The 24,484-nt window shown below is 36.1% G+C and overlaps 1 protein-coding gene across 2 annotated transcripts in view; it reads left to right on the top strand.

Annotated features, from left to right (window-relative positions):
• uacab (uveal autoantigen with coiled-coil domains and ankyrin repeats b) overlaps positions 1 to 24,484 on the top strand; it is a 73,185-nt gene that overhangs the window by 29,954 nt on the left and 18,747 nt on the right. The window contains exons 1-4 of one of the 2 annotated variants that reach the window (XM_087261360.1): positions 14,358 to 14,829; positions 15,827 to 15,957; positions 21,462 to 21,550; positions 24,075 to 24,139. In XM_087261360.1, the coding sequence (XP_087117486.1) occupies positions 14,794 to 14,829; positions 15,827 to 15,957; positions 21,462 to 21,550; positions 24,075 to 24,139 (321 nt within the window). In that variant the 5' untranslated portion in view covers positions 14,358 to 14,793. Of the gene's footprint in view, positions 1 to 14,357; positions 14,830 to 15,826; positions 15,958 to 21,461; positions 21,551 to 24,074; positions 24,140 to 24,484 lie in introns of those variants that run through there. The other variant, XM_087261359.1, reaches the window with a different exon arrangement.

The raw sequence follows: 24,484 nt of genomic DNA, 5'->3' as shown, positions 1-24,484 counted from the left end.
TGCTGTCACGCTGTGCTTTTTTCTGCCACAGACCAGAATCCACAGAAATGGGGGCAGGCAAGGTCACTGTAATGTAATGCCAAGAATCCAAAGCATTCCCCACCATGACTGTTTTTATTAAAGAGACCACTTCCTTTTCTTTTTAATATCTTCTGAGATCTTTTGCTTCTCTTTCTTTTTTTACTCTCTTCCATCTTATACCAGTTTAATCAAACAAAAGAGTGTTAATTTGTCTCTTCTATCCAGCTATTCCATGTTTTTGTAATTTTTAGGATTGTTTTTTCTTTGATCAGCAAACAAAAAATCAAATCTTTAGAAATATCAGAGCAGCAAGAGCTCAAATTTATGGCAATTCTTTAATGATTTTAAAAGCATGCTCATTTTGGAAAATCTTCATTAAATTTTTAATAAATGTGAGTTGCAGAGACTGTTTATTTTGGCTCCTTGACATGGGAAGAGGGAGCGTATTTAATTTAGTTTGAAATAACAATCGAAAGAGGGGGTGACTGTGTGAGAAAGTTACTGTGGGAGTTAGACAGTCTGGTATTGGTCCTCATTCATCAGAGCACTGATAGGACTCTGCTTTGGTGGAATGAGATGCCTCTTGATAGAGATGTTGGACGGCCCGGCGCCGACCATCTGAGGATGAACTCTGAACTGAAGGCTTCCAAATGTAGAATCCACTAAGATATGCTGTACCACCCACAGGCTCTGTCCATCCCGTCTGATGGAATGATGAATAAGGCATCTGATCTGACTGCATTCAGTCTGGCTGGATGTTTATCTTGTGCAATGCACTCATTCCAAGTTGCTCTTGTTACTCTTTGAAAATTGATCTTAAATGATACAGGATGTATTTTTATTTCATGTAAATGTTCTTTTTTGAGGTTTTAGTTCATCGAATAAATGATGCACTTGATCTAAAATTGATAAAATGAATTGTTTAAGCAACAAATCGGCATGTAGGGAGGTTGACTGAGAATAGATTACTAGAACAATTTCTAAAGGATTATTATGTGAAGCTGACGACTGGAGTAATGATACTGTAAATTCAGCTTTACATTCACATGAATGAAGATATTTGATATCTAATTACATACTGTAGGAAATTATAACATTAATAGTAATAATAATAAATATAAAGATTAAAAATGTTTTTAAATAAATAGTTTTTAAAAATGATTGTGATTGTAAAATACATAAAATTAATGTATTCTTTTTGAGAAAAAGGCTGTATTCATGCTTGCGTTTTTGTTTTCATGATTCCTTAGACCAAAAATGAAAGTTATGCCTTTAGTGCAGCTCAAGTTATGTCAGCACTGAGCAGTACTGTTTGGTATGATATGCATTTATGCTCATTTCCACTGTCAGATTTCCACTGTGCAGCTCTACAAGTCCCAAAACAAGCAAGCCAGTTGCGACTGGTGAGAAACAAAGTGTACCACTAATTCGGGACCCCTTCGTTATGGTATCTAGCACTAAAAGGTCGGTGCTGCAAAGGACTTGTGAATGGTCTGTATGGTTTTCCTTTTTAAACAGAGAATGACATTCGTTGCTTTTTTTGTATGCAAAAACTACCAAGTACTGTTACTACGGACAGTGGAAATGCAAGCCAGATCAAGGACCCGTACCAAACCACACCTTACTGTATATTGAACCGTTCCTTGGAAACAATCCATGCAATGAATCTCCACTAGGGTTCGGCGATATCGACCAATTTTTCATCGTACGATGGCATTGTTGTCAAATGCGGCTGTGAATACATTGTTTATGAATAATTAATTTATATCAAATTCATTATTTGTAGCCTACCGTTAGAGGTCTGCATTCACGTGGCTGTGCATGTGTGTGAATAAGAGAGAGCGTGATGCTGTTAAATTGTGTGTGTGTGTGTGTGTTTGTTTAAACAGACAGTTTGTATAGGCTGTCAGGACTCTGTATAGCTGGGTGGTTTTTGGTTAGCAGGAACGGGCGCGGTGGGTTAAAAAAGTGGCGGGTTGGGCAACGGGACAACAAATGCTGAACATAAGCAGGAGCAGTTAGGTTAGGACTAAAACTTGCCAGGAGCGGGATTCAAAATTTAGTTCCGCGTAGATCTTTACCTATCTCATATCCTGTTAATTATTGGAACCAAACATGCCAAGTGTGATCACTCACACGCTATGAGACATCTTTTTCAGATTATTTGTGTTTGGGGGTGGGGGGTGGGAGGTTTAATTAATTAATATCCAGTAATTGGGTTATTTTGTTGCAAGTTGCAATACAGAGAGGAGACTAGCAGTGAGAAAATGTTTGTTTTTAATTAATGGAGAATAATCTTGCCCTCTGACATACTTTTTGAAAACTCCTGTCAAGTGTTTGCATGTTATCCAAAAATGAGCACGGCAAAGTGATGTTAATTTTTCATTCCTCTCTTATATGTTGATATTCTCCGAGTGTCTGCAGAATAATGAGCACTCCGTTTTCCCAGACACGTCTCGCTTTTAGTTTTAATTGAGTAGCTTTTTGACAGATGGTCAAGGACTTGAATATTTATAAAAGACTGAGGAGGTTACACTTTAATGGTTAATGTGCTGCTGAAATATCACTGGATTCTTCCATGTGGCTTTTAGGATGCGCAGTGGGATGAAATCTGAGCATGACAGCAGAAATCTGATCTAGCTCTTCCCCGGCTGTCGGAAGTAGAGGAAAATAGCAGGGAAGTGTCTGACCATTGGGTCAAAGGGCAGGTCAGACATTTGTGATCAAACAGCTGGACGAGACCCAAATGTGTGTTTGTGTTCTTGTCTGGCTCCGTCTCATGTTTGCTGAATTTTTTGTCGTTCATAAAGAGTGTGACAGAAGACGGTGATAAAGTGGTTCGAATTTAATACAATGCAGTGTTATAATTGATGCTAAAAAAGATTTCAGATGTTTTTGTTTGGCCCTTGTTTTTTGTAGGGATTTCATCAGGATTATTGTATTATCAGTGGAAATGCAAATATTAGTGACTTTTTACAATCCTCACTTCCTACTGGCAATGTTAAGGTTTAGGCAGAGTAAATTTTGTAATGCTTGTCTATTATATTTGGATGTAATTTTCAGCGATTTCTCAGGTCAACATTGATATTGATTTTTGAAATAATACATTGAGTAAACTTAAGTTCAGACACTTTTCTTTTTGTGATGAGTATTATTGTTTTATTAGTATAACTAGCAGCAGCTGTTGAGAGATTTATTATAATTATTTATTATGTATAAAAAAGGTCTCATGCATTGGTCCTGTATATTAGTACAAATACATGTTCATTCAGTCAATAGATCTTTATGTTTAAAGCTTCAGTAGGTAGATATTTTTATATTTTCATATTATTTAATTGTATTGATTAATATTCTTTTTTTCAACTTATTCTTATTCATTTTAATCATTTAAATGTATTTACCCATTCATTTATTCAATTTTTTTCTAATTTTCATTAAATTAAATTTACAAAATTCTTTGAATATATATATTCTTGTAGGTATTTGTTCTTTTTATTAATTTCATTTTTGTAGGTATTTATTTTTTTTATTGCATATTTTTAGCATATTTAAAAAATATATATATTTCATTTTGGGATGGTGCAGTGTGCTGTCGCCTCACAGCAAGAAGGTCACTGGTTTGAGCCTCAGCTGGGTCAGTTGGCATTTCTGTGTGGAGTGTGCATGTGCTCCCCGAATTCACGTGGGCTTTTTCCAGGTACTCCGGTTTGCCCCACAGGTCCAAAGACATGCGCTATAGGCAAATTGTCTTGACTAAATTTGATGTAGTATGTGTGAATGAGAATGTATGGGTGTTTCTCAGTAAGAGATTGAAGCTCGAAGGGTATCTGCTGCGTAAAACAGTAAACTGGATAAATTGAGGGTTTATTATGCTGTAGCAACCCCTGATTAATAAAGGAACTAAGCTGAAAATAAAATAAATTAATGAATATTACATTTTTAACGGCCTTTAATTTTTTTCTGCATTATTAAAATGATTTATTTGTGCATTTATTCTCTCATTCCTTGTGATCCATATAAATCCCTTTTAATTATGTTTACATTTAATGTGTTATTACAGCATTTTGTCCTAGAAGTAATTATGACCAATTAACCATTGTTGTTGTATCCTCACCCCGCCACCATACTGATATATCTGACATTGTTATTACAGAAACCCTTTACAATAAGGTTCAATTAATCTATTTATTGACATGAACTGACATTGATCAATACTTATTATATAATCGTTGATACGACACTTCGCCAAATATGAAGTGTTGCATCCGGTTAAATGTGTACGTGCCTTTTCCTTCAAACAATAGTGGAGTGCAGGGATCATGTGATTGATCATGACATCAAGATTACTATCACTGAGAAATGGTCAGTGATGTGGCTTTGGAAATAAAGGGTTAAAGTTCACTTTCACAACAATACCACAGTACAGCCAACTTAGTTCTGTGTTTGTTCCTGTAATTTTCTGATGATTGATACAATAATACCCTGCGACACAGAATTTGCTGGTCATTTGTTATTAGAGGAAGGATCCGCAGAGCCTATTAATGTGGGACTTTGTCAGACTTGGACAGGGACTTTGTCAGTAACTGCTACACAGTTTATATGGATCAGTTTCTTTTTCCGCATCAGAAATGTGGTTAAAATTGTTACCTCGTTTTCTGTAGTTGGGAAAATGCATTTAATTTTGTATTGTAACTTGTTATCGATCCGCACGGCTTGTAATGACTTATCTGTCATAGATCAGTGCTTATAATGTATCTCTCCATTTAAATCTGTGGGCTATTTCACATATAACCATGTTGAAAATGTGACGTGTGCTGCTTTTTTTAACCAGTTAAATGTGTTTTGTGCTTGCGATTTCCTGCTGTTTGTCGTTGTTATGGCCACCATTAGCTGTTTCTCTACACACTTGATTCAATCAGTTTTCAAAATAGTTCAACTTTTGCCACTGTATGGAATAATACTGAATGTATGTCATTGTTATTACATAGGGTTAGGGTTAACGATATAGTAATATGCTGGTTTTTAACTGCTTTGCTTTAATGCACTTGCATTCAAATCTGCCTGTTGTTGGAGACCACAAAACCAAAATACGACCTTTTATAATGCAAAATAGGGGCTCTTTAATGCATTATTAAAGTGCAAAGTTATGCTTGTTGACATTAGTTAATTCTCTGTGAGTTAACATGAACGTATAATAGACTTTGACTTATTTTCGTTAACTATAGTCAAGAAAGATGAATAAATAATGTAAAGAATTGTTCATGTTAGTAAATGCATTACCAATAGCAAGCTTATCGAATAGTGTTATTGTTATTACTTGCAGAGTTGCAGTTCATGACGTTAACTGGTGGTGTTAGAGCTGCTAGCCTATAGTAATAACTGATGATGTGTGAGAAATGGATACACCCAAAGTCCATTTAACTGTTGTCCTAGCAACTGTATGTCTTGCCAGTCATAATAATGGGCATGTCAGTGGGCATAAGCTAATCTCAGAAAATAGCTGTCTCCCTTTAACAATAGTGTACTGTATATGTATAAACACATCATATTCCAGTAGTTTCTATCTGCCTTTCTTTAGCTTACTGACACACTTCGCTGAGATCATCAAGATGCCTTTTGGAAGGCTCGCTGCCCTAATTAAAGAGTCAGTTTAGCACTGCACTTAACAACAAACACTGGACCTGAGCATTTAGCAGCTTAGACCTTTAGATAGTCTTTAGTTAACTACAGAGTGAGCAGTAATGGCAGGTTAGACCCAGAGTCTCAATCCACCGCTAGACACTCACTGGAGAGTTGATTAAATAATATCTCTTGATGGCACATAATTTCTATGTCAGATGTAAATGCACAGGAGAAAGCTTCTGTAAAAATAAATGATGAAAATGTTTTTTTTTTTACTGCAATATTCATAAGTTTTCGTATTATTTATTTAATTTTTAAACTTTAAAACAGCAGGGTTGTTGTCACATCTATTTCACCCAGATGTAGGTGAAATATTTTTTAACACAACAATTGGATTTGCCAATATTTTACCCAAATTTGGGTTAATGATATCCAGCATTTAAGGATGTTTATAGTCATTTTCATGACGTTTAATGTGCCCTTTAATTAAAATTTTTTTTTACATCTCTTTTAGATGTTTATAATGCAGGGGTAGCCAAACTCGCTCCTGGAGGGCCAGTGTCCTGCATAGATTAGCTCCAACTTCCTTCATCACACTTGCCTATAAAATTCAATGGCTGTAGTCAAAACTGGACGTCCATAATATATAGTACGCTAAAATCAGTATGCGAGCTGAGTAGTACAGTATGTTCGAATTCATAAAATTAGAAAATTTAGTATGCGAGAAGTACCCAGATGTCCTACTACTTCCAGCGAGATTCTGAAGTGTGCATCTCAAGCATACTGAGCTATCCCATGATGCCCCGTGAGAGAATTCATGAATGGTAGTGAAGCAACGCAACTGACTTGGGTAGGTCATGGGACCATGACAAAATGGTGGATGTAGTACGTCTAAGTTCTGTTCATACTACTGACATTCATACTGTATAGAACATAATTTTCATTACACCGAGTAGTCTGTTTAAATTCAAATGCAGTACCTACTGATTAGTAGGCGGTTTCGGACACAACCTCTAGCTAGAAAGAGCTTAATTAGCTGGTTCAGGTGTGTTTAATTTGGGTTGGAACTAAAATATGCAAGACATCGGCCTTCCAGGACCGAGTTTGGGCAAACCTGATATAATGTATTTTCACTACAGATATTTTCATTCTTAGTTTCTGTTTATACATTTTAGTCGATCTTCATTTAATCTTTTTTTTTTTTTTTTTTTTTTTTTTTTAACATCAGTTTTTATTTATTTTTTTAAATGCATTTTAATATTTCAAATAATTTTCAGTTATTTGGCAAGAAACATTTCTAAAGTTAAGACCAAATTTTTTTTATTGTATTTGTATAAAGTTTTCTTTCCTTTTTATTAAGTTAATTCTTTTTACATTTTGTTTCAGTCATTTCCGTACATTTTATTTTAGTTAATTACAAGACAAATTTTCTATTTTTATTTTTTGTGATAAATTATGCTTATGGACAGCATGGTGGCTCAGTGGATAGCACTGTCGCTTCACAGCAGGAAGTTTGTTGGTTTGAGTCCCGGCTGGGTCAGTTGGCGTTTCTGTGTGGAGTTTACATGTTCTACCCGTGTTACGTTGGTTTCCACAATGTTGACGACCATGTTGTTTTATGTTTGATTGTTCAATTTTTATTGCATTTTAACTTTACACTAAGATAATGCAGAAGTAAAAAAACAATAAAAAAACTTCTCAGTATTTTACATCAATATTTATGACCTCGCTTCTTATTCATCAATCAACACATTTCTAACTCCAACATTTTTATTTTTGCTCTGTGATATTTATATATGCTTGTAATTTATATTATTTTATGCTGATGTGCTGCATAGAGACTTAATCACCCCAATTGAAATTGTTCCAAATATTTTTTTATTAGTTATTCAAGTCATCAGGTGATATTCTATTCATGTTGCAATATATATTGCAGCAAAATAAAATATCGCAATATCCAATTTTTCCAATATGAAGCAACCCTACCGTGTATGAGTGCGTGTAGGCATGGGCCGGTATAAGATTCTGATAGTTTGATAACCTTGGATAAAAATATCACAGTCTCAAGGTATTGTCATTACTGCTCCTAAAATATATTCTTTTTAAATATCTGGGTAAAAAACAAAAACTTTTCCCTTTTAAATGCAATATATTTTATTTTGAGACACATTTAAAATATTTTGGAGCAGTAAACATGTCAGGCTAAATGAATTATTGACTTTAGCAGTCTTCATTTGTTTAAATATAAATTTAATAAAAATGACATCTTTTCTGCTTGAGATACTGTTGCCCTAAAAACAGCAAAAATTGTAAATAAAAAATCTTACACATACCTTAGAAACAGTATTGCAGAAAATTTTTATGGTTTTAAAACCTTGACTTTATCAAACCGCGGTATACCGTGAAAACGGTTATCGTCCCATGCCTAAGTGTGAATGTGAGAGTGTATGGGTGTTTCCCAAAACTTAGTTGCAGCTAGAAGGGCATCCGCTACGTAAAACATATGTCAGAATAATTGGCAGTTTATTCCGCTGTGGCAATAAACAGAGACTAAGCTAAAGGAAAATAAGTGAATGAAGGAATTTTATGTTTTTCAATTTTATGCATTAGTTAACAAATGTTTGAGTTGACAGTTACAAAACTGATGTAGGAATTTGTATCCAATGAAAACCAGTTTGCCATGCATTAAATATTTTGATTCCTTTAAAAATATGACCCAAGATAATAACCCTCTTGCGTATGCTTTTACTGTACATTATTTTTCTGTCATTATTTAATATTGGGTCCGCATTTTCTGCTTCAGGCTTGTGATATCCAGCTGTTTTTTAATGGTGAAATTAGTGATATTGGTATGCTGAACCCACCTTGAGCAATCCCACTCAGTACGGTTGCATGAGAGGGTGAAGTGTGCCTCCAGAACTTTCTAAATCCAGCATGACCGGGGGTATAGATTCAAGAGCGACCCATCCATCTGTGGCTAAAGAAGCACTAAATCAGACCTGTTGATGTGTGGACGGCATTTCATCGCTCTGATAGGAAGAAAGTTTTTTTTCTGGTTAAAAAGAGTGGAAAAATTAGCAGAACAGGTACACATATAATGTGATGACCTGATATTTAGATGTCCTTGTGGGAAACAGCGCAGATAAATCTGTTGAGTGAGTTGTTGTGCAGATTTCAGCTTATGCCATTAATAATTCATAGCTGTCAACATGTGGCCCTGAGCTAGCGCGGGTTAGCAGTTAAAGTGCTGACACAATTCTCATTTTTTGTTTACACTGAGGCACATTCTTGATGGAGCTTTGTCACACCCCATAATAGCTGCTTGGTTTTCCCCAGTCTTTTATTTCCGCTCTGTTATCTTCGTATATCTGGACGCCAGTATCTATAGCTTTTCTATGCATGTCTTGATTTATGGCCGTGTACGTTTGCTGTTGCCAGGCAAGACTTTGGGTGGGTGTGTATGTTGGGATGAGGGATAGAGTTTCATTTTTACAAGGTGTTGACATGAGTTATAACACATACAGTCACCCAGACTGCCCGGCAGCCAAGTTTCAACCCAGATATATTGTCCAAATGGAGAGCTTATCGCTTCATACCTCATTGGTCTTGTTAACCTGCTTGTTGGAGGGAGAGAAAAAACACTGAGTGTGTGTTTGTTGATTTCATTGGTATGTTACATCAGCCCAAGAAACCCGACACACCCAGTTACTGAACTTTTATAAACAAACCAACCTGTTTGCACCTGTTCCTTGTATGCAAATGAATTACGCTGGTGCATTACACAAACACAGACACACACATTCATGATCCCAGAGTTTAAGAGTATTAAGTTGGACTAAATAAAACCAATAATAGGTTGTGTCATGATTTATTTTTATTTTTGCACAGATTTTTGTAGATTAAATTTATACTGATGCGAATATAGTTTAATAGTAAGTGTTTAAATGTGTCCTTAAAGGCATCTTTTATTATAAAAATTAGGAACTTTGACTTTGCTCATCCTCAAAATGTTTTAAACCCACATGAGATAAAGATCTTTATTATGAAATAAAGGTGTGTTTGTTTGTGTAATAGAATTCAAGCAGCAAATTTTTAGTTCATTATAGTTCATTCTGATACTGTATATTTCAAAAATGTTTTTTCTTCATGATCCACTGAGTAAAATTATGATGTGAGCGTGGATAGTGCTTTCAGAATTTATCTTATGACTACTGTATTCTTTTAATGATTTGAAGCTATGGCAAGTGTAATGCCAACCTGAATAATGCCAGTTTCATTTAGGCCCTCTCTGAACTGCTGTATTTTTGTTTTGTTTTGACAGATATTTTGATTCATGATTTAATTTTGTAGTCAAGCTTCAGCTCAATAATCTGTATTGTAGCTTCTCACTGCTAAAATGCAGTGTGTTACTTTAAAAAAGCAATTGAAAAGATATTAACTTCAACATTTATTTAAATTAGTTTTTTTAAATATTCAGTAATTAAACACTTTTTTTTTTCTCTAAAGCAAGCAGTAAGCTCAAAGTTACCTTCCTGTAAAAGTTTAACTCAAATCAGGGAGATAATGTAGCTTATTATAAAAACAAAGATTAATAATTATTAAAATACCGAACACTCAGCAAACTAAAATGACTTGTAAGAGGCAGATTGAAAAGTTCTGATTGGGCAGAATGAAAGTGTGCTTACTTAATTGGCTAGTAAGACTATCACACACAGACGGCAATCACGTATTTGCTCTGTGTATAGGAAATAATTCATACAGTTTATACTCCATATCACAGCTTCTTGCGATTTAAGCTAATTGCAATGTTTCATGATGATATTCAATTTTAATAACTCGCACAGCCACAAGTTGAATGTCGCTGTATGGTTTAGCATTTGTTTTCATATTTTTGTTTTCATTGTTGCAATTTTGTTTTCATATAATTACTGGAATAGCCCAACCTGTAAATTTAAAAGGGACATCCACACACCTTTTGGCTACATTGTGTGTAAAGGTGTATACAGTAAAAAATGGGCACACCTTTTTAGTCTATATAATGGCTTTTATTTTTCCTTAACAAAAAACTAAGTTCATAGAAACTAGAGTGCTCTATATCTGCTGTATACACTGAATTTTTATATGCTGCATCCTGGAATGATTTTTGCAAGCAAACAAATTCACTTACAATGATCAGATGTTTTCTTACCTGTGGTCATTTTGTTGTCTTATTGAGAGGCAAGTGTAAATTCATTCATGTAAAGTTGTACATTCTTTCATCTAAAATTGCATCTAAACTTTTAACTTCTAAGCAAATAACAAAACACTACTGAGGAGTGTGAGAAATATATTATGGCATCAGTAAAGTTCAGTGTCTTATATATTTTTTATTTTATTTTTTTTAATTTTTATTAAGTTGCTTAACAGCCAAAAATATTACTAATAAAAGTTTCTGAATTTAACACTTAGCCCCTTAATCATAAATCATTTATTAGGGGTGTGAACTTACACTGGTCTCAGCACTACCAGCACTACCTACTGCACCACTGCGTTGCAAACATTTGTTTATATTTTCCAAAACACCCAAGTACAAAGTTATAAGATAGTAAAAATATCAATCCGTAAACATTTTTTAGATTTAAAATGAAGAAAATAAACATGCGTTATGGATGTGACCCAAAAAATTAGTGAATTTACAGTGTACAACATTGTAGAAATTCTGTGAAATTAAACTGCACAATCTCAAAAGAAATAATGCTAATTAAAAGGATAAAAGTCAGCTCTCTATAGAACAAACATGATTAATTTTGTGTTATTTGACATTTTTACATTTAGGTAAAAGTTTCGTTAATGGATAAGACCGATTTGAAGTTGGCACTCGTGTGACTTTGCTAAATCAAATATAATAGTTTGAAAACATTGATGGATACATTTGTGAGTTGTTTTTAATCACTATAAAATAACTGCTTACACGAAAAATGTAGAAACTGTTTCGCTATTTTGGTTGACGCTAGAGCTGCACAATTAATCGAAAAAAGATTGCCATCTCGATTCGACCCCCCCCCCCTAGACCAGGGGTCACCAATCTCAGTCCTGAAGGGCCGGTGTCCCTGCAAGGTTTAGCTCTAACTTGCCTCAACACACCTGCCTGGATGTTTCAAGTATACCTAGTAAAACCTTGATTAGCTTGTTCAGGTGTGTTTGATTAGAGCTGGAGCTAAAATCTGTAGGACACTGGCCCTCCAGGAACAAGTTTGGTGACCCCTGCCCTAGACGATCTTTATAGAGCATTTCTACAATTCTGTCAATCATATTTTTAAGTTCAGGAGAGAAGCAAAGGCGGCTGCGCTAGTCTTTTCATTGTTTCACATACATTGCTCAACGACATGGACACCTCCAAGTGATGTTAAAAGAGTCACATACTGTAGTTATAAGGTAAAATTCACCTAATAATGTAATTTTTGTCTTCATATAATGCTGTAATCGCGGCCGGAAAATCCCACGTGATGTGAGCTGCTGACCATAAACTGTTACCACAGAGAGGGCGGGCGCATGCCCTACTTAATAATAGACGTGCACACGTCTTCTTTAGTGAACAGAATATGCATAGGCTGTGAATAAAGTTATAAATAATATTCAGTTTGTGGCACAGAGTGATCGTTTGAGAGCCGCGCATGAAGTATGAACAGCACTTAGCAGTGAAATGAAACAAAGCGTGCTCATCATATCAATAATCATATCGCATTTTAGAGTTATGATTGCCACAAGGATTTGATATGTTTTTTTCTTTCATAGAGAACACACAGCTGTGCATGCAAATAAATGTTTACAGTGTCAGTATAACTACTCTAGCCAATATAATTGACTCTAGCATATATATGTTGATTTTACCAGTGAATAAAATGGTCTAATAATGTTGTCAATGACAGATTGCAAGCATATATCTCAAACACAACTCAACATCAGAATTATTATTAGTAGAATAGAATTATTTGCAGAAACCAGTAGACCTACACATAATATTATTATTACTGTTGTTTTACCCTGTTTGAGAAAAGCAATAATAATTGCCAACGCATATTAACCTTTATTTTACATATACAGAATCGTGAGAAAATCGTGATCTTGAATTTAAGCAAAAAACAATTGCGATTCTCATTTTAGCCAGAATCGTGCAGCTCTAGTTGAAGCTTAGTTTTTTGTGGCAAGGTTGACATTTGCATGGAATTGTTCTAATGTTAAAAGGCCGCGGCAATCAGCTGATCCATCATAGATGGCGACATGGTGGAGAAAACTCACTCTGCAGACACGCTTGTGTCTGGATTCAAAAGTAACGTTATTGTTGTAACAGCCAGGAGAAGAGGTAAAACGTTAACTCATAAACATGCCAGCAGGTTAAAAGTGCCACAGAGTTTACAACTTTCATTTTTTCCATAGCCGTGTTCTGATGTACTTCCTTGTCAGTGAAAGACTGCCCAGCAAACTCAAACGCAGTGAAATGTGCACAGTTATCTGCTTTTTAAGTAGTTTGAGTGTTTTAATTTCTCTTGATCTTCTCCCTCGCCATAGTAAACTAGTGCCATATAATGCATGTGATAAATGACATCATCACATAATAACCAGTTATGATTAATACTAAACCGATACCGAATGGTTCGCATCTGCATAGTGGTGCATCGAAGAAATAATTCATTTTGACACCCCTATCATTTCTACTGTAATTTGAAATTTACTAATATGACAGCGTGTGTGTGTATATAGTCTTCTCTACAGTTTTGTTCTTTAATATGCAATTGAATAACACTTGTGATGGGGTTTATAGCCCTTTCACCCTGTGTCCTCTGTAAAAGACAAAACAAAACCAAAATAGTCCTCTCTCTTACACATCAACACTCACTACTGTGCTTATTTAAGAGACTGGATTCTATATGTGTCCATTTCAGTTTTATTGTTTCTATGGGAAGGAGCAGGTTTTAGGAGTCGAGACCCTGTAGGGCCCCCCTCATGTGACATGCTATATGCGTGGCTATTCGCACATGTATGTTTCTGTATTTGCAGGGGGGTCAAGGGGCATTTTAAGAGGTAACCGAATGCCCCCATTGGCGCTGGTGTGAAAATCTAATGCGTCCTTGCAGCCTTTTGATCCACTTTCAAGTCTCTCACTTACTAAATTAAAAGCTGACGTCTTGCTTTTGGAAATAGATTTTTTGCGTAATGTTTATCGTGCAGATTCGAAGATGGCGATTGTAAACGGGCCTTTAGGCTCCATATGCCAGACAGCTGATTGTAAAAAGCCGACATTTAATCCTGCTACTGTGCGCTTCATCCGTCAGCTCAGACCCCTCCCGGTGCAAGTGAGGCTGGAAGCGTCTCCTCAGACCGGCAGATGATGACCTGGTCTGGACCTGAGACTTTAATCTCCCAGAGATTAATGGTTGTAGCTTTACGTGTGGCTGCGGTCGCAGAGGGGTATACTGTATGTGCCGGCGGTGCTGAAGTTCCTCTCATTTGGCTGGCCTTGTTGCTCACGGGTGTCACCGTAGCAGTTACTCATAGACTAGATATGCTAGGATGGTTTATTATTAGCACTTCTACCCCAATCAGTCATTGGAGGAAGGTCTGAGGGTCAAAAATAAAGAGGTAACCACCCTGAACGGCTTGTCTGCGTGCTGTTTACAGGGATATTTTAGACCTGAGAGAGCACACATATTTACTGCCAGAGGTTGAACAACCTTGCCATTTGGCATAGAGGAGCAAAGCAGACAGAGACAGAAGGAGGACAGAGAAGCAGCGTAGCTTTAGTAGACACAGGCTACACCGATAGGAGGACGCTCTGAAAGAGAGAGGGAAGAGACAGACTCTTCTGGAGGTGGAGCTGCTGTCCCGGGGCTGGTCCCTGTGCTACAGCGGCTCTCTCTCTGTGTTTGTGTTGGTTGCTGTGCCGTGATGAAGTCTCGAGGAGAGGCTGTGGGCTGGAGAGAAGTTCGAGGACTCTGCCGAGGTTTCTGGTACCCCCGCGGGTCGCAGGCTGCCTGCTGGAGAGGGGGATTCATCTGAAGACCACAAATCCACAAAAACACTCGCTGGTTGAGTGTTCAAATTATCGAACGGGTGAAGAAAGAACTCTTATATTTTTGTACTTTGCCAGACCACTGCAAAAGGACCACCAAGATGAGTCGATGGCTCAAATGCACCTCCATGTACTTTGTAGGTATCCAGATTTTAGAGTACTTTGTGTTTTCTCAGTTCTTTTTGTGTGTGTATGCAAAGGCTTTAGGCAGAGAGAGTGTGTGTGTTTTGAACTGTCTTGAGAGTGACTTACAGTTTTCTCCATAAAGGAATCCAAGAACTCTCCATGATTTTTGTGGGGAGTGAGCTGTTGTGCTTAAGATTTTTGGAGCTTAGGGGTGTTTTGAACCGCATGTGTGAACTTGTGTGAACATGGCAGGCTTAAAGCATCTTTTGTTAAAGACTTTCTATTGGTGATATTTTGATTAATCAGATCTTTACTGTCCTTGCTGACAGCATGTCTTTTTTATTTTTATAATGTTTTAGATGTAAATTTAGCTTACTTTTGGCTGACATTCAACATTAAATAAGTATTTCTGACTCATTTCACAGCTTGTATATAGTAATCAACATATGAAGTGGGTCAAAAACATTCATAAAGTTGTCCTAAACCATTGACCAACAACCATTCTTTTCCTTAAATTCTGAAAAACATTTTTGATCTGCTTCAGATGTTGACTACTGCATATCATGTATTCAAATTTACTTCATCCAACATGATGCACAACAAAAGTATGATGACAAACAAATCTATTTGAAAAATATGTACAACTACTGATCCCTGCCAACAAAAATGCCTATGGTGTGCAAAATAGAGTACATACATATTTTTCTTGGTGCAAAGCAAATGTTCCAGTTTTTTTTTTTGGTTGGCAAAACTATATTGAAAGTCTAAGCCTTTTATTTCCTTTTGAATATTTGAATATGTGGTGAGCTGGAGTTGTTAACATTCCTTGGTTCAGCTAATTACACTTGTGATCACCACCCTGTTCATTAGGAGAGTCTTGAACAATAGCTGTCACCTCAGCAGCGTTATTGAACATGACACTGCTGTCTTTGTGTATATGCTGATGTTATGAGTGTGCTGATCTCTTTCTCACCCCCCCCCCTCTCTCTCTGTGGTTTTCTTCTTCAGAACACAGACTGGAATAAGTACGATGACCGGCTGATGAAGGCAGTGGAGAGGAGGGAGGTGGACAAAGTCGCAGCAGTACTTGGAAAGAAGGGCATCATCCCCACTAAACTTGATGTTGAGGGCCGATCTGCGTAAGTTCCTTTGTCGCAAGGGATGGGCCATGTCCGTTGACTTGTCATCTAACAAGCAATGAGGCCATTATTAGGATCGACTAGTTTATCTAGATTTTTTGTTGTTGTATTATTTTAAGAAATTGTTTTCTGAAACTTTGCATTCAGGAGAATTTCTTTGTGTGCTGTTTAACATAAGAAGCTGTCCCTAAGAAACGTGGCAGCTTCTAGTGGGATTAACCCGAAATCAGCCTAATTACACAGGGCATCCTTAAAACCTTTTAATCGACTAAGCGGTGTACTAATTAGTTCTGCACGTCTCTGTCTTTCACACATGCAAACTGCAAAATGATTGAAATAATTAGTTCACATGCTTTAGATTTGTGTGTGTTTTTTTAAGTTAGTTCAGTTCAGTTCAGTTTAAATTTCACTGCTGAAAATCCAAAGACTGAAGAGCAAATCCATCAATGCACAGTTCCACAAGTCCCTGCCTTTTATCAAGTAAACTAGTGAAGAGACAACAATATTTTGAATTTAGGTTGCACATCTGACAAGAAATGCAGCATCACACCACCTTTAGCTCCCAGAAAGCACTGCACACACTGAATGTGGTGTTGATGAGTTTTTCAAAAATGGTAAACAGAAAGAGAATCTGTGATCTTGATCATGATGATTATGATGATAACTTAAAGGTCTTAATTTAAAGCATAGGTATATTCAGACTTCAGAAAGACAACTGAAACTGAAAGACAACTGTTTTTGCTGAAAATTGCACAGTAGGTAATCTTCCCACCATGGGTGAAGTTGTACATTAACAATGTACAATGAGTCATAGCTGAGCACTAGGGCCATGTGAGTTGGGGAAAATATGTAATTGCAATTTTTTTTGACAAATATTGCAATTTTTTTTTTTTTTTTTTTTTTTTTTTGTGATTTGAGTTACGATTTAATTTTATAGTCGGGCTATATGCTCAATCAATTGGCTAGTAAGACTAGGCTTGCAAGCCTCTTGCGTGTAACTATTTGCCACGTTTCAAATTCCTATTCGATTTCTATTAATCACACAGCCCTACTGAGCACCGTGGGCAGTACACATTATAGCAATTTGTATTTTTTTGGTGTGCAGAAGAGGAAAAATTCTGATACTTTATTATTGATGACTCTTCATCATTTATATTGATTCTGGCTAAAAAAGTAATTTAAAAATGCTGCAAGTTAAAGATTTGTTGCATAATTCAATATTGCTACTAGAGGCAGTTTTGGGGTGTTTGAGAACTTTTCTAAATGCAAATAAGTATTATTTACTGAAGTTTAACTGACAGTTTGGCTGTTTTTGTACGTTTTGGAATGAGACATGTTGTGCCTGCCCAAGGGTTTTAGTTAAGAATGGAAAGCATGTTGTGGTCAGTGATGTTTGAGCAGAGCTGAGCAGCCTGTATCTTCAGAAGTTTTCAGTGAGTAAATCTGTGCTTGTGTACACTGACTAAAATTAGAAGCAGGGAGTTTTTTTTCCTTAGTCATAAACTGTCATGTTAACTGCTTACTTGATCTTCTTCTGTAATCTCCCAGTCCAGAGAGCTTTGTGTCTTTTTTTTTTTTTTTTGGATGAATACAAGAAAAGTATTTTTGAGGTTAGAGGTTGAATAGTTGAACTCAATATCTTGCATTGGCTTTCTGCATTATAACATGGCCACAAAGTAGACATCAACACTGATGGATCAACAGCGTCTTTTCCTGTTTTAGAAAGTTGGCCAAGTTGGCCTCCTATCCATCCCTATAGTTTTTACAGCCTTGACAGGGTCTATGTAGGGCAGAGATGGACACATTTTTAGCTCGATTTAACCACAGCTTTGTTTCATTCCCACTTTGGGTATTTCTGTCATAGTGTGAGATTCTTCCTGCTCTGTTGGGTGGAGAAGAGCTTGACTTGTAATAAGGTGCTAGAATTTCTCAGGACTAAATCAGGTGCATGTGCCGCCGCCACAGTCGCCGGGTCGGCGTTATAGTGTAACAGAGCTCAATTAATAAACACCAGCCTGTTATATGAAACAAGCTTGTGGATGTCTGTGCACCCTTATGGCTGCCAAATGACAGCAAGATGAGCGTATGAAGCCTTTTTGTGCATAGTCGAGTGGAATACACAGATCACATGTTGACTCTGGATTTGTGGAAATCCTCTACTCATATATAGCAGGACCCCACATGCAGCCTGTTATTTCCCCTCACCGGTCAGAATAGCTCACTGGGAGGCCAGACCGCAGCGCCTGTAGGGTGTAATCCAGTAGTTCTGGTGGGTAAATTGGTCAACTGCATTAGTATAGTATTTTTGCCCTGTGGGCAGATGGAACCGAGTGAAATCTGTGTGTGTGTGTTGAAATCAGAGTGTGGTGTGAAGTACACCTGCTTGGTGGAGCTTGCTAATACATGGTTGGCTCACAGGAAAAAAGACAGAGCCTTCCTTCTGTAGATGTAAGCTTTTGTTTCTTTAACACACCCACTTGTAAAAATAGATTTATTCAATATCTGTAATTAAGATGTGGGCAAAATGACTTTTGGGAGTGTGTGGAATAAGTCAGCTAGCAAATGTGCTAGTACCTGAAACATAATATTTGCTATTCAGATAGCAAGAATGGTCGCTGATGTCAGTGAAGTGTCAGTGCACATCTAATAAATTTGACCTCAACGGATGGTTTGCCAGATTGATGCTATGACCTGTCCTTCACAAGATTTATGAGTCAAGATTAATTCCTTTCGCAAAAGTTGAGAATGAATACAGTTTATTGAATTTTTGCTCTTCACCTAATAGAACAGCTGAGAAGCAATTAAATATTACAGAGAGAATAGAGAAATGTTTTGTTTGTGACACTTACAGGACTTAAAATGGTGCATTTGGCTCCTATTAAACGTAGTCGACTGTTAAGATAACATGTCAAAACCTTTTGAAAAGGTAAATTAGTTCTGTTAGTTTTGTGGTAGATGTTGCGTCATAATCGATCAATAAGTGAATCAAGAACATGAGATATCTCTATCAAATAATGCACTATGGAAAAAGTGTGCTTTGAGCCAATCACAATACAAGATGCATGCAATTATGCTAGAAGGACGTCTGAGTGTTGTTTGCAGTCTCGACCCTACATTCCTTTCCATTCAGCAGTATGGAAGCTCTGCAGTTTCTGTTGTGTAACTGCAGTATGATCTATCGTACATCAATTAGATGTTAAATAATATGATTAAATTTGGCCATATAGTGAAAGTAAAATGCTTCCTATGCAGGTTGATAAAGGAATCAGCAACAGTTTCCTGATATTTGGTACTGGTGTGAATGACATCTTGTCAGTTAAAAAAAAATGTAATGCTTGCTTGTTGCTTGTAGGAACAGCACATTTATGCAGTTAACAGTAAAGCCATTCTGATGTTTTTATGATCATTTAACAGGTTTACTGTTTGGAATTGTATTTGTTGTTGAACTACGAGTTTAAATAAAATAAAAATGCTAAAGAAAATTACTCGTTTGCACGCTATGTCAGTAAGTAATAATAGATAATGAATAATCAATTTAGGATATGTAAATATAAAAAGGTCAGAGAAGCAAATTTAAGTACTATAATAGTGCTAGTGATTGTGCTAAAAGTTATTCAGGTCTATAGAAGCATAACAATTATTTGTATGTCTGGATTTTTAGTGTTACACTACCACATTTCCTAAAGCGGAGGCTTTGTATAGTTTTAAAATATTACTGCTTTAATACTATACAAATGGATAAAAAATGATTGAACGGAAGGATAGTCTTCAAGTACATTTTCTCATTATAATCCCTTTTGGCAAATGTTACATTTCATGTAGACACAGAAAGAATTTTCTCGAGAAGGTCAACAGATTCTCTTGAGTTCCTGCTTGTGCTCCTGCCAGAGGCTTTAAAGCTTTGGCATCAATAAAGCATTTAAATTCCTAATGCATTCCACATTTATCAGATATTCAAATGTATTGAAATATTTTTTCGCTGAACTACAGTTGACAGACTGGTGCAGCATTCAAAAGTGTTGTTTTGAAGTCAAACTGCCCCCCACCCCACCTCTCCAGTACCTCTAAAAATACATAATGTATCTTGGAGCCACAGATATGCGAGTCAGCCAAGGAGTTGGAGCCAAGCTAGAATGACATGTCTGGGTCTTCATGACCATCTGAGCCCTTCAGTCTCCTCTAATTGCCCAGGGTCATTTACTATTATTCCAGCCACCTTGCCTAATAAAATGTCATTGCTTGGAGTCATTTTTAGTTATGAAATCATTTTCGTAGGAGCTGTGCCTCCTCTTTGGCTTGCCTGGAACTTTAAACTTGCAATAAATTGGAAAATACATTGCTGTACTACTATAAACTACATTGGTTTGTCAAGAGATAGTTCACCCTAAAATGGAAATTCTGTCCCTTTACTTATTTCAAAACTTAAGTTTCTTTCTTCTTTTGAACAAAGTTTTTCAGCATTTTTTAAAATTTCTTCTTTTAAGTGTTGAATTCCATAGCATTTCTTTTTCTCACTATTTGAAACCACTTGAGGTCGTATACATAGTAAATACATTTACATTTTTGGGTGAACGATCTAACTAATGGCTAACCTTACCTTAAAATGTCTATAATTTAACTATTGTATGACCTTTGTACCAAGAAAGTGATTTACAGTTAGAGTTGTCACATTGCTGAAATGGACATGTAAGACGCATTCTCTGTCCAGAATTCTCTGCCTTTTTCCCCTTCTCCAATTGCCACCCATGCATCACTCCATGGGTGGTTGTTTGGGACATTGTATGAACTTTTTCAAATGTCAAGCTTCAGGTCAAGGGCCTGTCTACATGTTTGTCTTTCTATTTTCACTGACTTGAATAACACTTTCCAAACACATGTTGAGAATGTGGATGTCATGATGGCTTCTTTAAACTGAGCTCAAAATGCTAATTTTACAAAGTAAATGGGCTTAATATGAACACTGAGTTTGTATGTGAGCTGAAAATCCTTAAAAATGATTGAATGTTTGTTTGGTGTTTTTAAGGCTTGAAAAGCACTTTCTGGGTTTTTGTTAAAGTGCTTGGAACTGTGCTGGTTTCATAATAATTTATTTTATCTCTTTGATTAAGCAGTGGGAAAAAAAACAAAATGCATGGAGATGACCATTTCATACATGATCGAAGCAAAGATGAAAATGACATTTTGACAGTGATTCAATGCTGGGCTTGGGGCAAACATCACAAAATTTACTCTGAAAAACTACATTATTGGAATAATAAATAGCATCTGATTATTGTGAAGAAGTATGTATATTCATGTTAAAACATTACATTTGCCGCACTTGCAAAGTGCTGGAACAATTTGAAAATGCACCCGAAAATGCTCTTTAAAAGTGCATAAATTTGACTTTGAAAAGTAATTTACTCATATGTAAATGCTGATGACTGTGAAGAGCAGGCATCATTTTTTTTAGCATGCACTTTTGCACTAAATTAAACCTACCATTGGTTTTTCTTTCTCTGCAGGTTTCATCTCGCTGCCTCCAGAGGACATCTTGACTGCCTGAATCTCATTCTCAATCATGGTGTGGATGTCACTGCCACTGATGCCACAGGTGAAGATGCTGCTCTTAATATACGAGTGTGCTCCCAACATTCCCTCGGTTTTGTTGTTCTTAGCCCATAAAACCTTGTCCTTACCGTGTGAACATGTTGGCCACCTGAGCAAAAGCATTCTTAGTTGTTCTTTATTTTACAATATGTGTACACATCAAGAAAGTCCATTTAAATACCCAGCTAAAACATCTCAAATATTTTGCACATTTGAAGCAATTTGATTTTATATTGTCAATTACTGTATATAATACACAGTACATAAACAAGTTTGTCACTTTACTGTACCCAGTATTTCCACCGTTTTTACCAAGTCACTCACAGAAAATGTGATATTCTGTTTATCTTTTCAACATGTATTGCCACTTTTGTTGCCTCTAATATTAGTCTGCAATCAAGTCATTCCTACTGTAACATTTCTCTCTTTTTAAGAAACATTTTAGCCTCATTACCAGTTTGTATGTAGCACCGCCCCTTTTCAGCTCAGGAAAAGTTTCCGCAGCATAGTTAGGCAAATGTACATCTTAACTCTACAAAAAAATCCACTTGAGCAGCTAATTACTCTTACAAGCAGATAAGATGAGCTGTAGAAATATACAGAAAGAACAGATTATGTTATATATATTCTCTAAAAGCATGTGACTTGAGCACTTCAGTTATCTCTTATTTAGTAGAGTACAAGCAAAATGGCTTTTTATCTGTATTATGAGCAGCATTATTTATTCATTCATTTTAGAGGTAGCTTTAGAGGAAACACTGACTACGTTTACATATACATCAGTAATCGAAATATTTGTTAACCTGAATAAGACAATGATATGGTTAAGGTGTTTACATGAGTTGCTTTTTGAATGTTCCTCTCATGATCCCTTTGTATGTTATAGCACATAATTCGATTAACGTCATTGCGTCACCATGATATCCATGTTTCCTTTGGATTTTCATGTAATTTTGGGTGTTTCATTCTTAGCTTGTCGACTTTAACTGCAGTGTTACACTTTTACTTTCATTCAGGAATATTTCATGCATGTTCCCCTGTGACAACGAGATATTGGATGAGAGTTTAAACTCCTGGAAGAGTGTTGTTTTAATTAGATACCGCATACTGTATGGGGGTAAAAAACCTTCCACATTTCGTGATGCAGATTTCTGTGGTCCTTTACTGGAATATCCTGTCACAAAAGGCAGCAAAAATCCTACACAACTGTAATAGGTTGGTTAAGGTGTTTACATGTCTGCATTGCACTTCAGTTAAAGGACACCAATAAAAAAAAATTTAGTCTGATTAAGACAATACTCTAATTAAGAGTACCTTGTAAACAACGATTTAGATTAATGAGTCCAATTACAATCAAATTAATCAGAAATTAAATTAAGACATGGAGTATGGCAATTTTAGTGACTTTATCGAAGTGCAGTGTAGACATGTAAACACCATAATCAAACTGTTATCATCATGTAGGAGTTTTCTCTGTGTTTTGGATAGGATAGTCCATAAACACTGCTGTTTGACACTATTATCTGCACCTATTGAGTCAGAAAAGGACCACAGACACCTGCATTGCGAAATGCTTTCCATACATTCCCGTTCGGCATCTGATATGAAATTAAAACAATACTCTTCCAGCAGTTCATGCTCTCATCCAACATCTCGTTTGTCACGTGGGGGCATGCATGAAATCTTCCTGAATGAAAGTGAAATTGCCAAGTCGACAAATTAAAAATGAAATGCCCAAAACTACATGAAACTCTGGAGGAAATGTAGATAGCATAGTGACCATGACGTTAATCGATCTATGTGCTATAACATGTAAAATGGGGTCATGAGAGGAACTTTCAAAAAGCAACTTATGTAAACGCCTTAACCATATTATTGTCTTATTCAGATTAAGGCAAATAATTTGATTACTGATTTCCATGAAACGTAGCATGAACGTAGCTACTGTTGCTTCTCTAGATTGAGAGGTTGATTAGGAAACATGCAAAGTGATAAAGCATAGGCTATAAATGGATTTAAATTGAATTCTAATACAATCTGAGCATATGAAATTTCTACAAATCCTGCATTGGATTTAATTTGATGTTACACTTTACATCACAATGTAAAAAATCTTAAATTTACAGTAAAATAAAATAAAAAAACTGGCAGTTGTTGTATACAATTTTATTTGTTTCATAAAAATACAAGAGACATTTCAAAATTTATAGTAAATGACTATATTTCATTCATTTCATTCAGCCTTTGGTCTTTGTAATACACTGACAAATACAACACCAATGATAATGATTCACAACATGTGTAAAATCTCATCTCAATTAGTTTTTTCACAAGAACAAATGCTTAATAAACAAAATGTAGAAGATGCCCAGTGTCATTCACACAACTACTAAATGAAATTTAGTAATGAAATAAACTTTACTCTCTACTTAAGTGCAATTTTGTTCGATTCTCACGGTGGATTGCTTGATCTGAAACACTTTTTGTTGTCTGATAACTCCTATTGATTTATTCTTTTGCTCCTGTAGGAAAAAATGCCTTGCACCTGGCTGCCAGAAATGCCCAGTCATTGTGCGTTCAGAAACTACTGCAGGTAAATATGCTTTTCACAATCAGGAGCTCTGAGAAATGGATAGAAACTCGGTGTACTTGGACGTTCTTTTCTGTTTATGCCTGGCCATTTCTGCTCTATTGTGTTTTCTCTTTTTGAAGTGGAGAAAAAGTATTGAATCATGTTTTTGAAGTGTCGATGTGAGGTTTTCTGAGGACTTTGATGACGAGACCAACTTCACAAAGGGTTATTTGCAGCCTCTACAAAAACAGTCACATATCATTGTGTGTGCAGTTTGTTTTTCTCACTATAGTACATTAATATTTCACATCAGTTTTTCGTGCGAGTGTAGTTGAATGTCATTCCATTCTTTCAAAGGAGCTTTTT

The sequence above is a fragment of the Danio rerio genome, chromosome 7, assembly GCF_052040795.2.
Source record: "Danio rerio strain M-AB ecotype USA chromosome 7, GRCz13ab, whole genome shotgun sequence".
In the NCBI taxonomy this organism is placed as follows: domain Eukaryota; kingdom Metazoa; phylum Chordata; class Actinopteri; order Cypriniformes; family Danionidae; genus Danio; species Danio rerio.
This window is presented reverse-complemented; position numbering and strand designations above follow the sequence as displayed.